This window comes from Aquarana catesbeiana, linkage group LG04 (genome assembly GCF_042186555.1).
Source record: "Aquarana catesbeiana isolate 2022-GZ linkage group LG04, ASM4218655v1, whole genome shotgun sequence".
Classification (NCBI taxonomy): domain Eukaryota; kingdom Metazoa; phylum Chordata; class Amphibia; order Anura; family Ranidae; genus Aquarana; species Aquarana catesbeiana.
Window position 1 is genome coordinate 487578510 of NC_133327.1, and position 18062 is coordinate 487596571.

The 18062-nt window shown below is 41.9% G+C and overlaps 1 protein-coding gene across 1 annotated transcript in view; it reads left to right on the forward strand.

Annotated features, from left to right (window-relative positions):
* MAP4K3 (mitogen-activated protein kinase kinase kinase kinase 3) overlaps positions 1-18062 on the forward strand; it is a 1235976-nt gene that overhangs the window by 414142 nt on the left and 803772 nt on the right. The window contains exons 9-12 of the mRNA XM_073628950.1: positions 5844-5865; positions 7319-7450; positions 8345-8407; positions 8511-8592. Of these exons, the coding sequence (XP_073485051.1) occupies positions 5844-5865; positions 7319-7450; positions 8345-8407; positions 8511-8592 (299 nt within the window). The remainder of the gene's footprint in view (positions 1-5843; positions 5866-7318; positions 7451-8344; positions 8408-8510; positions 8593-18062) is intronic.

Consider the following 18062-nt stretch of genomic DNA (forward strand, 5'->3'; position numbering starts at 1 on the left):
TTTTGGAACATTAGTTACCAATCCCATATGTATAGCCGTATCTCCTGAACCTGGACTCTCAAAGACTCCCACCACTCGGCTCCGACCAGCGTCTCCCGGCCCACCAAAACCCCAAAGGGGAAAGGCAGAACACAGATGTGCAACTTACGATGAATTACAATTGTGGAAATGCCCTGTGACCGGTAAGGGACGTGTGGGCAGGCAGCACCTGTAATCTAATTCTTCAAGAAACAGCACTATTAGTGCTTGTAGAAAAAATACAACTAAAATTCGTATTTTAGAGTACATTCATAAATGAATGGGAAAAAACTTGAACTAAGTTTATTGAAAGTGTGTCTGATTATAAAAAGCAGCAACATAGGAAGGAATTATGTATTTAGCTATTAGGGTTAGTGGAATAAATGAATGAACAAAGATAATATGTAAATAATTAAGTTGACACAGTCTGAAAAGTATGACATGTTTCAACAATTATAATATTAGGACTTATTGGGTGAGTGAAATGACTAAGAGAACAGAGAAGAAAAAAAGGGGGGGGGGGAGAGAGGGGGTAGGAAGGAAAGTGAGGGAAAACCAGGTATGAAGGGAAGGAGGGGGGGAGAAGGGGGGAGGTAAGGAAAACCAGGTGTGAGGGAGGGGGGAGGGATGGAAAGGAAGGAAGATGAGGGAAAACCAGGTATGGAGGGGGGGGGGGGGGGGGGGAGGAGAAAAAAAAAAAAGGATGATTGAAAGATGAAAAAATGTAGGTGTGTGCGAAACAAACGTGTGAAATGGAGAGTGAAAATAAACCGTGAAGGAAAGTGCTAAAGTCTAAAAAACCATATGAAATGAAACCACCAACACTGTGATGATTATGTGTATGTGAAATGAAAAGGGAGAATGTGTGAAACTGTGAAAGGAGGAATGTAAGTAAACTGTGGAAGTGAGAGCTTGGGACAGGTGAAGAAATAGGCAATGACTGGTGAATGAGTGCAGGAAAAGTGAGGACCTGCTTTTATTGCTTGCTGTTTGGTAAGCTTCAATCTACAGCTACGGTGGTTGGCACTTCATCTTGTCTGTGTGCACATCATGGTGTTTGCAAGATCCTACATGTTTCTGTTGGATGCTCATAGATAAAGCCTTTTGGACACTTCTTTTCTAGCGCAGCATTCGTTTTATTATATTGGACTTTTGCAATCATGTTTCAATAAAGATTATTCATTTTAATCTAGTGTCACCCTTTACATATTGTCTACTGCCTAGAAAACCCTGTTTTCTGGGGGATAACTTAACCTTTTTGATTTACTTTGGGGTGTGCAGTAATTATCTTTTCCCAGGTGTCCCCTGTTTCCAGGGGTCTTACATGTAACCAGTGAAGTGACTAGCCGACTAGCCTCAGGTGATACACATAGATGAAACAAATCCTCCTACGTAAGTTGCAACTGTTTATCTGCAGCCATCTGTCCTGTACAGCCTTCTGCAACACACAGAATTTAGACACAATCTGTCAGCATCTCTCTGCAGCACAAAGCAGGGGGTGTGGATCTAAATTCACACACTACAGATCTGAGCGAGGACAGCTCTGAACCTGATTGGAAGGGACACCCCCCACACACTACCCAGAGGACAAGCACAGCTGTGGCTGAAACATATTAGCAGGTGATGGTGCCCTAAATATAAAATAAAATGTGTGTGGCTGCCCCTTTAACCACCTCAATACAGGCGCACCTACACCCCCTCCCAGCCCAGGCCATTTTTCAGCTTTCAGCTCTGTCACACTTAGAATGACAATTGCGCGGTCATACTATACTGTAACCATGTGACATTTTTATCATTTTCTCCACACAAATAGAGCTTTCTTTTGGTGGTATTTAACCACTTGCCGACCAGCTGCCGTAGGTGCACTGCTGCAGAATGACACGGCTGGGCGAAACAACGTTATGTAACATCACTACGCCCTATGGCACCCCCTGCTCACCCACGGAGCCGATGCGAGCGCCCGGCGGTCGCGATCACCGCCAGGCTCACGCAATCGCTCGGGTCACACAGAGAACTGGGATCTGTGTGTGTAAACACACGGTTTCCAGTTCTCTGAGGGGAGAAGTGACAGAACGTCTGTTCATACAGAGTATGAACAGCGATCTATCTCTTCCCCTACACAGTCCACTCCCCCTTCAGTTAGAACACACACTAGGGAACACATTAACCCCTTGATCGCCCCCTAGTGTTAACCCCTTCCCTGCCAGTGACATTTTTACAGTAATCAGTGCATTTTTTTAGTACTGATCACTGTAAAAATGCCAATGGTCCCAAAAATGTGTCAAAATTGTCCGACGTGTCCTCCATAATGTCGCAGTCCCGATAAAAATCACAGATCGCCACCATTACTAGTAAAAATAAAAAAAAAAAAATAAAAATGCCATAAAACTATCCCCTATTTTGTAGACACTATAACTTTTGCACAAAACCAATCCATATACGCTTATTGTGATTTTTGTTATAATTGCCAAAAATATGTAGAAGAATACATATCAGCCTAAACTTAGGAAAAAAAAATTTATATATTTTTGGGGGATATTTATTATAGCAAAAAGTAAAAAAACGTTGAAAATAGTTTTTTCAAAATTGTCGCTCTTTTTTTGTTCATAGCACAAAAAATAAAAAGGTGGTGATCAAATACCACCAAAAGAAAGCTCTATTTGTGGGAAAAAAAGGACGTCAATTTTGTTTGGGGTGCAACGTGGCACGAGCCGCGCAGTTGTCAGTTAAAGCGACACAGTGCCGAATCGCAAAAAGTGCTCTGGTCAGGAAGGGGATAAAATCTTCCGGGGCTGAAGCGGTTTATCACCTCTGGGTTTTTTATTTTTTCCTAAAAAAAAAAAAAAAAAAAAGTTTTTCTTAGTTTCTGTCAGTACATTTTGTAAATAAATAATTTTTCTCCTTCAGTGATGGGCGCTGAAGAGGCGGGCACTGATTAGGAGACACTAATATGCTGCACTTTTGGGCACTGATAGGCGGCACTGGTGGGCACTGATGGGCACAGATAGGCGGCACTGATGGGTGGCATTGATGGGCAGCATTGATAGCCAGCACTGACTGATTGCTAGCAGTGTTGGCACACATTGCTGGCACTGGTGGGCACTTAATTGTAATTGGGGCACTGATGACAAGTGCCCTGATTCCATCCCTAGATGTCCTCTGTGAAGAGATGCTGCAGATTGGCTCTCCTCTCCTCACACTCTGTCAGTGTGAGGCGAGGAGCGCGGATTACTGGTATCTCCATGTTTACATGTGACTCTACAGAGATCGGGTCGCGCCGTGTCCTATCAACGCGGCGCGGCTGCGATCGCCATGCTGCGCGCCTGAGCGGACGTTTTGGTAGGCCGTCATATGACGTTCACCCAGAATGAGAGCCGCACCGCCCAGCCGTCATTTGACAAGTGATTAAAAAAGTGATGAAATCACTTCTGAATTGAAAACAGCAATAAGTAAAAGTGTTGGCGCTCACAATGTTGAATCATAATCAAACATGCATAACTCTTGTGCATTTTACATATGATGAATAGGTGATAAATATTTTGCACATAGTGTATCAAAAAATAGAAACAATGAAAAATGCAAAACATTAAGTCCAATGTGACAATGTCAACACCAAAAATAAAAAAGTGCTTCTAGACAGATGTGTCTTCAAGTGGCTTCACCACGGGTGTTCATGAGGTAGATGCCAACTCACCAGAGGTGTTTGACAGTATTTAAAAGTTGCACTCACGTGTATCCGTGGCCTAAGCCTGGCACTAGGTGTCTACAGCATGATTCTGGGGCCTGTCAAATTGGCGCTGATGTGTGATCAACGATTCGTTCTCGATGATGGGCCTTAGTGGGTAGTCACATAGGGACCTGGAAGTGACGAATCCCCACCCCGACGTACGTTTTACTGTACTTGCCGTCTTCAGGAAGTGATAAACCACCGTTTCCGATTTGCTTTCATAATGGAAGAACGGGTTCTATTGGTTGGGTGCCTCCAAAATGGAGGAAGGGGAGACATTTGGATTGGAAATTGCCCTAGGCCAAAACATATCCATGCGCCCATACTGAATACACCCATCTATATCGCGATCGCGTTCATTTAAAATAGGAATCCACAATATTGGGCAGTATTCATTACAATACAATTAGTGCCGGTTCACACAGGGGCGGCACGACTTGCAGGTCCACTCACCGAGGCGACCTGGCACACGACTTCAGCGGCGACTTGCAAAACAACTTCTGTATAGAAGTCAATGCAAGTCGCCTGAAGTCGCCCCAAAAATACTACAGGAACCTTTTTCTAAGTCGGAGCGACTTGCGTCGCTCCTATTAGAACGGTTCCGTAGTACAGAACGGGACACGACTTGTCAGGCGGCTAAGTTGCCTGACAAGTCGCCCCTGTGTGAACTGGGGCTTAATACAACACGTTTAAAAAACAAGCATAATACTTTAAACCTCCGTATGATATACACAACTATAATTGTTATTGGTTGTGGCTTACTGGAGGTCGATTAACACTATCTTGGAAGGATATAACCATTGGCCCCATAATAGACTGGGGCCATGGATTCCACTGTATATACTACTTAAGTGGGAACCATTTGACTAAAACAGAGGTGAAAATGGGGGGGATTTGTATAAAAATAGCAAAAACATAGAAGTAATTACATATAAAAAATGTATATATAGATAAATAGACCACAAACCAGACCTGATAAGGTAAAAATATATTTTTTTATATATTAAAGAAATATACCCTATAATAAGTGAGTATAAATTAGTAGTTCATATTATAAAGGCTCCCAATGTATGGTGGGCCCTTTACAAAGAGACAGTGAGCTAATAGAAGTACAGTACCCCCAGCAGGAAATTGTCAATAGTCAGTGATAAAACACTTTAGGTCTATATCAATTTTTAAACCCTAAGGATATAAAGATTGGAGCCTGTATATTTATAGTGTCTCCATTTGGTAAACCTTCTTAGTCATGTCTATACCTCTCCAATATGGACAAACTTTATCTTTACCCCAAAATCGCAACAAAGATGGGTCTTTGTCATGTATCTGTCTGAAGTAATTGGAAACGATGTGATACTCGTAATCTTTTTTTAATATTGTCTATATGTTCTCCACCCTTTTGGTCAACGTTCTAGTGGTTTGACCTATGTATTGAAGGTTACAAGGACTCATTAGCAGATAGGTGACATATCTACTGTCACAGGTTATGAGTTGTCTTATATCATATTGCTTCCCCATGACGACCGAAGAAAACCTGTTTTTCTGCCTCTATCTAAAAACTGTATTACACGCCCTTGCACCTCTTACATCTATACAAACCTGTGCAGTCCAAAAAAGTGGGGCGTCTCTCTTGGGAGGTTTGGTTACATTTTTGGCCAACATAGTGCGTAGTTCTAGGGCCTTCCTATAAATGAACTTGGGTTGATTGGGAGGATTTTTTTTCAAAGTATGGTCTTTTAATAATATAGGCTAATGTTTTTTTTCACTTCCTTATATTGGACTTCATACCCAATAGGTTAAGGCAGTGCTGGAAAATAATGATGGCCACACAAAATATTGCCACTTTGGGCCAATTTGGACATTTTCACTTAGGGGTGTACTCACTTTTGTTGCCAGCGGTTTAGACATTAATGGCTGTGTGAGTTATTTTGAGGGGACAGCAAATTTACACTGTTATACAAGCTGTACACTCACTAATTTACATTATAGCAAAGTGTAATTTCTTCAGTGGTGTTACATGAAAAGATATATAATAAAATATTTACAAAAATGTGGGGGGTGTACTCACTTTTGTGAGGTACTGTTTTTATCTCTGTTTTAGACAGAAGCATGAAAAGACAAGAGTAAAAGAGAGAACGCACGGCCCTAGTGTGACAGTTTTAAAAAAAAAAGATAGACAAATTATTGTTACATAGTAGGTGAGGCTGAAAAAAGACACAAGTCCATCAAGTACACTCACCTTGTGTAGATAAAAACAAGCACATCCATAGAGACTGTGGTTGCTCTCCTGAGTCCAGAAATCCAAGCTGATGTAAAGCGAACTGAATATGTCCAATAGTCCACGAGGATCCTGGAAAGCAGAGAGACTCCACACAAGGACACATGCACGTAATCCTCAGGAGGCCAGCTGATAAATGACACTTGGTGGTTGCTATGACTACACGTTTGAGGGTGTGGCCTCCTTCAGGTCTACCATGTGGTCTCATAGCACAACTAAACCTATGTAACACCCTACTGATTTACCCCCTACTATTAGGATCTCAATGGTTCCTTTCCATACATATACTCTTTTGACAATTATTGTGGAACTGTTTTGGCTTTTATATCCATCTTGCCATTAGCTTATTGCCTTCATTGATTTTCTGGACTTCAGCGCTTTTGGTGTTTTTTTATTCTTTTTACTTTTAGACAGAAGCACAAATCATTTGGCAAGTAAAAGTTCCTAAGTATTTAACTGTATACTTGCTTGGGGTTTAATTCCAAGCAGTGGTAAAAGAAAACGATTAAGAGCTGGTTCACACTACCGCAAATTAAGATGCGACTTGTGCTACACAGAATCACATGACAATGAAAACCAATTATTCTCTATGATGCCCATTCACATTGATGGAGCACAGCATGCTTTTTGGAAAAGGTGCTGGTGGAACTTTGGTGTGGTTGCTGAACAATTTTGGCGCCATGAACTGTAAAGGAAATGCACCAAAATGCCTGTACATTCATGTTTGTTTTGTCTTTGTATGTGCCCCCCCTTCTCCCAACTGAGTTCAGGCCACATGTCCACAACTTTGGAGGGGGGTGTAGGCACCCATCAGTCAACATGATTGATGTGGATTTGCATCTACTAGGCAAAGTGTTGACAATAAATGTACAAATTGGGGACTTTTTTCTTTTGAATAAAAGGATTGTATTCACAATTAAAGGGGGGGGGGTATCTGGTGGCCCATAGTTGTTAAAGGGGGCTTTAAGATTCCAATGAACACACACACATGTATCCCCACACATTCTTTTTTTTTTTGTTTAATGATGGGCTCCTTTGTTTACTTTCTGCTGTCAGACAGGAATTCCCAGCTAATCGCAGGGAGGGTTGTTGGCTCCTTAACCAGCGTCTCTGAATTGAGCAGTCTTTTTCCCCTACAAAAATCGCAGCAGCATGAAAAACACATCAAAATGCACCAATGTCACACTACAAAATTGCACTGAAGTCACAACTGCACTAGTATGAACCTAGCCCTAAATGCAACAGTTCTGAATTTTCATATTTGAGTAACACATTTATTTTTTATTTTATATTCTCAGGATGGCTCCTGAAGTTGCTGCTGTGGAAAGAAAAGGTGGTTATAACCAGTTATGTGATATCTGGGCTGTTGGCATTACAGCCATAGAGCTTGCAGAACTTCAACCTCCAATGTTTGATTTGCATCCAATGAGGTATTTTGTTTTAATTTTGTTCAGTGTTCACTTGCTCTTGCTATATATATATATATATATATATATATTATATATATATATATATATATATATATATATATATATATATATATATATATATATATATATATATATTCATACTGCTGAAAAAGAAGATGAATGAAATTTATGTTTTATATGCAGGGATTGAGTTTTTGCTTAATATATTTATAGCTTGTAGTACAAAGAAATACATTTTAAATGGCAGACTATGTTCTCACTGTGCTTTTGTGGAGATTAATAGCCCTTTCACACTGGGGGCGGGGGCGTTGTCGGCGGTAAAGCGCCGCTATTGTAAGCGGCGCTTTAACGTCGGTTATCGGCCGCTAGCGGGGGGCGGTTTTACCCCCCTGCTAGCGGCCAAGAAAGGGTTAAAACCACCGCAAAGTGCCTCTGCAGCGGCGCTTTGCCGGCGGTATAGCCGCGCCGTCCCATTGATTTTAATGGGCAGGAGCGGTAAAGGGAGCGGTTCACACTCCGCTCCTTCACCGCTCCGAAGATGCTGCTGGCAGGACTTTTTTTACCGTCCTGCCAGCGCATCGCTCCAGTGTGAAAGCCCTCTGGAATTAAAGCAGCGGCTGTTTCGGGTCGGTTTGCAGGCGCTATTATTAGCGCAATAGCGCCTGCAAACCGCCCCAGTGTGAAAGGACCCTTAGTGTTTTGTTCCATCTCTCTTTCATAAACATATTAGTAAATTAACTTGCTTCATTGATTTGGCTGGCTTTACACAGTATGTAAATGTGGATACTTTTACAGTGGGGAGTATTTTAGTTTTTTAAGCCCTACCAGAAAAATGATCAAATCTTGTTTTTATTTCTGTTTCTGAATACACAAATGGGTATTATTTTTTTCTAGGGCCTTATTTTTAATGACTAAAAGTAACTTCCAGCCACCAAAGTTAAAAGACAAGATGAAATGGTAAGTCAGTATTTCCCTTATGCAATGTGTTTTTTTTTTTTTTTTTTTCAGCTCACATTTTTATTTTTTTATTTGTTAAACTTTTTATTTTTTTTCATTAAAGGTCAAATAGTTTTCATCATTTTGTCAAAATGGCACTTACAAAAAATCCTAAGAAAAGGCCAACAGCTGAAAAATTGTTACAGGTAATGTAATACCGTGCATTTTATGGTAATAGTACATTATTTCATTTGTTTTTGAGACCAAAAAGATATTCTATTAGGATGTTGATATCAGACATCCCAACCTGCAAAAACTCATTTCAGGGAGGTGGCAAACTCATTTCAGGGAGGTGGGCGTAGCTTAAACTGTGCTACATATTGAGCGTGGCTTAAATGAGGTGTGGTTTTATAGAGTCTGAGATGACTTGCATAATGCAGAATGTAGTAATATTAAATAGAGAATGTACAGTGCGGAGTGTATGGCGGTGGGTAATATGTGCAGGAGAGGACTGCGGAGTGTATGTAGGTGGGTATAATGTGCATGTGAGAAGTGTGGTGTGTACAACGGTGAGTAGTATGTGTGCAGGATGGTGTCAGCAGGGCAGTGGACGGTGTCAGTAGTTCTTTATATTTTACAATTTATTTTTGTTTTTCACAATAATTGGGGTTGGGGTAGTGGACGGTGTCAGTAGAGCAGTGTGTCAGTAGTTATTTGTTGTTATTTTCTCTGTTATTTTTTAAAATGTTGTTTATTATTTTCTTTAAATATTTTTTCCACAGTGCTTCTGGGGAAGGGGTGGGGAGTATGTGGCGGTGATGGTGTCAGTAGGGCAGTGGATGGTGTCAGTAGCTTTTAGTTTTACATATTGTAAAAATCAAGGAGGAGGAGGACAGGGGGCCGGAGAACAAGGGGAGGAGGACACGGAGGGGGGCTGGAGGAGGAGGATATAGGGAACAGCTGGGGATGATCAGTGCAGCAGGAGGGACAGCTGTGATCACCGATCTCCCTGTATAGCTTTTTAGCAGTCAGCCTTGGGGGGGGGGAGAGAAGGAGAAGCGGATGTCGGCTATACAGGGAGATTGGTGTTCACAGCTGTCCCTCCTGCTGCACTGATCATCCCTGACTGTGAACCAGGGGACAATCAAGGATCAGTCCCGCAGCTGGGATATTGGGCAGCACTTGCGGGTGTCCAGGAGCAACTCCTGAAATGCGGGAGGCTCCCGCACCTCGCGGGAGACTTGAGATGTCAGTGATATATGATTCACCCAAACTTGTATTTGTGAAAAGATTAGACAAGCACTGGGGCAGGATATTTTGATGGTCAGCAAGCAGCCATTTTGCTATTATAGTATGACATTAAGAACTTGTAAGTAGTAGGCGGAGTCACCGGCGACAGTCATGTCCAGCTGAAGTTCCACATCTCTCGGGACTCCTCGGCTGATAGACACCTGCAAGGCATGGTAAACGGAAAATAATCTTACCATAAGCCTCCTCAGTGACCCTGGGATAAAAAAAATGGTCTTTGGTGCCGCCCGAGGTAAAAATAAACTAAAGAGTGCCAAGGATACACAGTCAAGAGGCCCCTGTAAAATGGCACAGCCTCCTTCCTCACACACAGGCACATCTCGTGCTGATAAGCAACTGCAGTTACCTCAGGATGCCTATAATGACTCCGACTGTGAATGCAGCGCCGCCTCACAAGAAAAACAAACAGATTCCCTACGTCCAAATATTTTGAGACAAATAGAAAAAATGTTACAGAAAGCCTTAAAGTGGACCTCAGACTATATATCTGAAAGTCTCGCAAAAGAAATCCGTGAGTTAGGCCAGCGCACTTCTGACCTAGAAATCAGAGTGGATGACATGGAAACGAATTTACTGTCCCGTGATATTGAATTTGAGACTCTTAAGGAAGAAAACCTTATTCTGCAAATACGCGTAGAGGACTTTGAAAATAGAGCACACCGATCAAATTTTCGTATACGAGGAATGCCTGAGACTATTGACCTTCATTCTACTATGACCGCACTTCTCCAAGAACTACTATCGTCAATCACGATCAATCGTTTGGAGATGGATAGGATTCACAGAGCTTTAACACCACGCAAACCAGAAGGTTCTCCTTGTGATATTATTGCAAAATTCCAGTTTTATCGCGCAAAAGAACAACTCATGGCTGCAGCTAGAGGAAAAGATTCCCTCATCTTTCAAGATCATCCTTATCAGCTTTTTGCTGACTTTTCCCCAATTACTGTGGCTTAACGACGTGCACCGAAACCCTTACTTCATAATCTACAGCAACGCCAGATCCCTTATCAATGGGGATTCCCATTTTCTATCTGCTTTACCTATCAAAGTGTCAAACATTCCTGTAGATCCTCAGATAAACTACAAAACACTCTACAAGATCTACATCTTATCGAAAGATCTTCAACTAGCCCTCGTCGACACACAACATCCAGCTCCCCTCAAGAATCCTCCAAATCTGAAAAAGATAGATGCCGACAAAGTTCCTCTAAGAGAAGTCGATTCAATTCTCCTGATATAGATCCTGACACTGAATGACTTTCACTCCTCCTCTTGAACCATATTCAATCTTAAGGTTTTGCCTTTCTTAGGTCACTAAGTAATTTACCACCTTCAGTATAATCTCAATAATACTGTTCTATTAAGTTTTACACCTCCCCCTTTTAACCCCCACAACCTTAGATAAACATATTTTATGTTTTATCTATTTACCCCCTTTCTCCCCCCTCCCCCTTTAAGCCAATGAGATACCCATTGTCTCCATTATAATCTTATTTACTTATATTTATCTTAGAGAAAAATCTAGTTATTTTTTAAATTGAAGTACTTCTATTGTTTTATAGTTAATGATCCTGTTTATCAGTATCACTATTTTCCTTCTTCATTACTGGCAATCCTATGATTAGTAATATTGCTATGCAAACTATACAGTTTCTTATTTTAATGTATTTTTTCCCTCAGGTTACCTGTAGGTATATATACTCACCTTACAGTATAGTTGTTAATAGCTAATTAACCTTTTATTTTTTGTACCCTTGCCCGTTTTTTTTTTCTCAACGGCCGAACTTGGGTGTCCAAGTATTTCTCTTTTTCTGTATATAGATCTAGGCCGTTGGGGTCTCTAGAGATTGTCACTGCTCCCCCTATATTTCTGTCCTAGGATAAACCTCCATTCTGACCTATTATTTGAGAACTTCCTCAGATAGATACGAGGCATCTGAGTTAGCGTTTTTTTTTTGCGCACCCAGTACGCCGCCATCTTACTTATTTGCACAATTTACTTACTATTATTTGACTATATGACTCTTACTCTCTCTTTCTTCCTCTTTATTCTGTCTCTTCTCCCCTCTTGGTTCTTGCCCCCCCCCCCCCCCCCCCCCCGGGTAATTGTAGACTATCACAATCTATGAATGCAGTATACTACAAAATTTCAATATTTAAGATTTATTGATGGCCCCCTTAAATGTCCTTACATTAAACGTACAAGGTCTAAATATTCTACAAAAGTAAACTACAGTTTTTTGCTCCTTGGCTTCCTCAAAAGCACATCATGTATGTCCAAGAAACCCATTTTGCAGATAAGGCGACCCCTAAATATTTTGGTTCAGCTTATCCCCAAGTTTTCACAGCCTCTACCAAAACAATACAACGAGGGGTACGATGTACCAAATACCCATTCACATAGGGTGGGGGGCCGGGATCTGGGGGCCCCCTTATTAAAGGGGGCTCCTGGATTCCGATAAGCCCCCCACCTGCAGACCCCGACAACCAATGGCCAGGGTTGTCGGGAAGAGGACCTTGTCCTCATCAACATGGGGACGAGGTGCTTTGGGGTGGGGGGGCCCGCAGGGTGCCCCCTTGCCCCAAAAGCACCAACCCCCCCTGTTGAGGGCATGCGGCCTGGTACGGTTCAGGAGGGGGGGGGCGCTCGCTCGTCCCCACCCCCATTCCTGACCGACCGGGCTGCGTGCTCGGATAAGGGTCTGGTATGGATTTTGGGGGGACCCCTATGCCATTTTTTTTGGCGTAGGGGGTGCCCCTTGGAATCCATACCAGACTGAAGGGCCTAGTATGCTCTTGGAGGGGAATCCATGCCGGGTTTTTATTTAAAATTTGGCCCCTCAAGATTCATACCAAACACAGTGCCTGGTATTGGCGGGGATCCAAGTCGGATCCCCGTTCAATATGAGTCGGTACCTTGTCGGGTTGCTATGGAAATGGCAAACCGCAGCTAAACGCAACCACAGCTAATCGCTCTGTACAAATGCAGCTGATCGCAGTGCCTGGTGTCTTCAATTTCACAGAAAAAAAACATGCTTTTAACTGCGGCAGAATAGCCGTCCGTGTGAAAGGCGCCTAATAATTGCTGAAACTAAAAAATAGTCAATCAAGCAATGATCCATGCCAAAACAGAGGCTATAACTCAAGATAAAATATCCAACTTTGAGAATATATGGAATCCCTGGGTGACTCACTTTTTGCCTTCCAATTTTGATGCTTCTCTACTAAGACCTGGGTAATCTCGATTTATACTTCCATTCTCTGCATTCATGGTATGTGTTTATTACCATGTACTAACCCGGGGACCCCTACTATCTCTCATTTCTTTCTTCCCTATCTATTTTTTTCTCCTACCTAAGATTACTTTTTCTTTTATCTTCTGTCTTCTTTCTCTTTCTTACTATACTCTTGATAATAAAGACCTTTTTTTTTATTTTTTATCTGAGGTCATCTTATATTAACCTGGTCTAAGTTGGTTTTATCCTCTCTTATACAATGTATGACACAATCTTTTGAGTAGTTAGATCCATGCTAAAATTGTTTTAGTTAAACTCCTTTAAGTTTATTTTGGAACTACAACTCAATATTATTACCATATATGTGATTTTTTCTTTTGCTGCCACCATATGTGCTTATGTATGCTAATTGTTAAAATTCAATAAACAAATTTGACAAGAAAAAATAATGTTGCTTGGGTACAGCATTGCATGACCGCGCAATTGTCATTCAAACTGCGACAGCGCTGAAAATTGGCCTGGGCAGGAAGGGGGTGAAAGTGGCAGGTATTGGAGTGGTTAATATTTAATGTTGGTAATTTATTCAAGCAATATGTGCAATGTATAAAAGTATTTACAATATAAGTTAAGATAAATAGTAGCGCTGACTAAATAAACAATATAAATCCGTAAACCCAGTGACAGGTGATAGTGATTAAACCTCATACATTAGTAAACAAAATGAAAAGTAACTAATAAAGTCCCTGATTAAACAGTCCATAAATGAGACCAAAATGTCTCAAGCAAAAAAAAAAAAAATGAAATGAAATATGTGCAATGGCATTACAGCCAATAGAGATGACCTTTTTTGGGTTTATATACTGTATATTTTAAAGTTGCACTTCTGTTTGTCAAAAAGCAATATTTTTGTTTTGTTTATGAAACTTGGTTTTGTTTATAAAGACGTTATATATCAAAAAAAATTAAGAACTTGTAAGTAATTTGTGTTCCACTTACAGTATAACAAATATTTTATACAAGGTGTATGTCATTTTGTATACCCAAAGCTCTGTAGTTACAGGGACGGAAATTAAAAATGTGACCCAAGAAGGCTGTTTGACAGAAGTCCAGTACACATGACAGTTACGTTTTTGTTTTGCTGAGCATGGGATGGAATGAACAAAGACTGCTTCCCACATGTCACAAGAGGAAAGGTCCTTCGTCCACAGCAGAAGGCTCCAAAACCTCCATATTCAAGGCTTCTACCTCCTTAAAATGCAGAGTGGCATACTGCTTTCCTCATGCTTTATCTTCAAAGCCACAGTTCAGCCCTTCCCCGGTGCAAGACTTGGAACACAACGTTCACTAAGTCTGCTACAAAGCCCTCCCCACAATTAGGGGCATCCTCACTCCTAAGAACAGGGGAATGTCTTACAGTTTACATTCCTCTGGGTTACAGATGCCCCAGACCTATGGGTTCAATCGGTAGTTTCAAAAGGGTACAAAATAGAGTTTCAAACTGTACCCTCTCATTGTTCTCTTCTCTCAAACCAGCTGAAGTCTGTTCAAGGACAGTTCGATTTACAATCTGCCCTGAACCATCTCTTGTTCCAGAGAGTGTTTTTTACAGTCCTTCTGAGGGACAGATTCAAAGGATTTTTTTACTTTCAAAATATTTATTAGAAGTTTTACATAGGAATTAACAAACATCAGTACCAAAGTACTGTTATCACTGAAACAAGTAAGCAAAATGTAAGGGATGCATGGAATAGCCATTGGCGTAAAGAAGCCCCCAGTAGTTCTAGATTGTAAGCTCTAACAAGCAGGGCTCTCTGATCCCTCCTGTATTGATTTGTATTGTAAGTGTACTGTCTGCCCTCATGTTGTGAAGCGCTACGCAAACTGTTGGCGCTATATAAATCCCGAATAATAATAATAGTGGGAGGGCCGAAACATGTAGGCAATTGCAGGGGTCTATCCCCCTCTCCATGGCATGCACCACTGTGTGCACCTCCATCGCATACCTGTCTTAGACCTCAGAAGGGTATTCCTACCAGGCATTTACCAGGCATATGGAACATACTGGACACTGACATATTCAGCATCACTTGTACCCAATAGCTCATTGTAGCTGGAAGACTCCTGACGGCACTTTTCTCACACTGCAGAGCAGAGCCGACCTAGGCTGCTTGGAGCCTGCACACAGCAGAGAGCCTAGAGATCTAATTACAGCCTGTATGCTCAGAGTGTGGAACACAGAGACAGGGTTATCCCTGCTTGGACTGGAGCACAGAGCACAGCTCATCCATATAGCCTGAAATCTGAATATTGTGTTTGACCACACACAGCCTGCATGTGTATAGTTTGAAACTTATACAGAGAGAGGAATTCCGTTGCTGGACCTGGATGTGGTGAGATCCATTGTATGGCATAGTGTCTTATACAGTATGTCAGTGATTTACTTCACAGCTAACTTTATCTTTCACAGCAGATCCATCCATCTGTGGCCATGAAGGGATCTCTCCTTCCCAGTTTGGATTTAGCAGAGATGACAGGGATTGCAGCTTGTGATATACCTGAAAAACTGATTTTTTTTTGTTATCACAGACATGGTCTCATTCCTGCTGCACTTGAAATCATCACAGAGCTGTTTATAACAGAGATTGTCCCAGTTATTCATTTTGTGAAGCAGGTAGTTTAATATCCAGTGTTGGAGCAACCAGATCAGGACTGTTCATGCATGCATGCATGCATGAGACTCTCTTTCTTTTAACTATTTTCATCAGACTGTATATTTTTTAGCCTGGTTAGGATTTTTCTGGGCCATCAGCCCCTTTTTTGTGTCTTTGGAGCTTATCATCGGTTGGTGGAGCAAAGGACTGGGGTTTTTGAGGGGATTATAGGTGATAGGGTGCCTTTTTGGGACACTGGAGTAGGGGGAGAGGCCTTTGGGTGGGAGAGCTGCTTGGGGGGGAGGGGTCGGGGGATGTTTGGGGGCTGGGGTCCCCTCATTGGGTTGCTGACTGATTGGGTCAGTGGGTTTGTACTGTAATGGTATTTTTGATGTCCAATAATTTATATTTATACCGTTATAGTAGCCTTTGAGGTGCTCTATCCTTTGTTTTTTTTGTTTTTTTTGTTTTTTTGTTTTTTTACATATGTATGGCTTTTTGGATACACTTCCCCTAATGAGTGGTGTGGCACTAAGCGGGTATTTCCTCTCCCAGGACTCTGCTTTGGTTGGGTTTTTTAGAACTGACTGTCCTGCCACCTTACAATTCAGGGCAATGATGCCATTCCAAAAGCCACAAATCTGTGGGCATTCCCACGAGACATGGCACATTGTCCCCGGCATCTGACAACCTCTAAATCATAAGGGTGATACAGAATGGTACATTTTGGCCAACTATGTTGGGACAAGGTGCCAGTGAGTAAGCACCTTCAAATTTGCCTATATCAAGGCTACAGGCTTAAAGAATTTTTGTTTCTCAAAATTTTTTATTTTCAGGTTAAGAAATAACATACATTTAGAAAATGGACATCATAATATTGATAACAGAGTTTTGCATCACAATATAAGATTAACTCCGAAAAAGTGCTCTAGAGCTCAGCAAGTTGATTACAAAGACATATTGGGGAAACAATAGGCGAATATAAGACCATAAGGCATATGTTTGAACCCAGATCATGAACCAGATTGATTCAGAAGCATATGTAAGGTTTCTGGGTGCCGTAGAGGTAACAACAGACGTGGAGAGATCAGGGCAGACCAGGGAAGAACCCTTTACACCCGACACCCCCATGGGGATCAAGCTGTGCCGGGCTGGGTTCATAGCCCCCCAAATCTACACCCCATCCCACCACGTATCCGCAGTTGTGACCGGTACTGTGGCTGGCCTTAATCGCAACTGTAGAACCAAAACTTCTAACTTTCAGATAAAAAAGAACCTTCTGACATCCCAAATATTTGGGGATTATCGAGAGAAAGACTGTTTCAATGTGTATTGAGTCCGAGTAATAACCCTGTAGGTGAACTCTTGCCTGAGGGAAAGAGTAGAGAGCTCTAATTAAGCCCATGAACCTGTCTCCAAAGCCCCATCACTCCAAAAGAGTGAAGATGTACGGCCAGGGGACAGAATCAGGTCCAAAGAGAGCAACATCCCTGCTTGTTTAGGACCAGTTGGATTGGAGAATAGAGACAATGTCGATTGCCTGCCTAATTTGATCAGGGCCCTGTCTGCCAGGAATGAAACCAACTTGATCCTTGTGTATGTAATTGCCGATAAAGGCTGAAAACCGGTTGGCGAGGATTTTTGTCAGTATTTTAAGGTCGCTATTAGTGAAATAGGGCGGTAGTTGACATCCTCTGGATTTTTATCTGGCTTTGGAGGGGTCAGGGGATGTTTGGGGGCTGGGGTCCCCTCATTGGGTTCGAATCTGTCGGACTTTGGTGTGATCGTGTGTAGTCCATTTGTTCGAAAGTCCGGCGGAAGTCCGTCAAAAGTCGGTCGAAAGTCGGTCGGAAAGACTGTCAGACCTTTTGTTGCCAAAATGTCCGCCCGTGTGTACAGGGCATTAGTGTTGTTGAGTTTAAAGTAGTCTTTTTAAAGATTTCTCGAGCATGGTAACTCTGACTAGATCCCACAGTAGGGACTCATTCAGTCTCCAATGTCTGTCTAGATTTTGGGGAGGATTTTGGGGAGGAGAGGCCGATGGACATTACAACTATAGAATGATCCGACAATACTGTGTCTCTGATTTGTGCTTTTAAGACCAGGGGGATTGCGTGTGTGGGGACTAAAATGTGATCAATTCTGGCGTATTTGTGGTACGGAGCAGAGTAGTGGGTGAAGTCCCTAGTGGAGGGGTTCAGTTCTCTCCAAACGTCTGCAAGACATTGAGAGTGTATTAATTTGGCTATTTGATGAATAGCTTTGTTTCCCCAGGGGTTTAGATTTGTCTATTCCCCGATCACAAGCAGTGTTTGAGTCACCGGTTAGAATGACTGTACCTTCAAGTAGGGGATTGAGGGTGTCAAATATTCGAGCAAAGAAAGCTGTTTGTCCCTTGTTGGGGGCGTAATAAGATACCAGGGAGTATAGTTGACCCTCTATCGTACCCTTGACTAAGAGAAACCTGCCCTCGGGGTC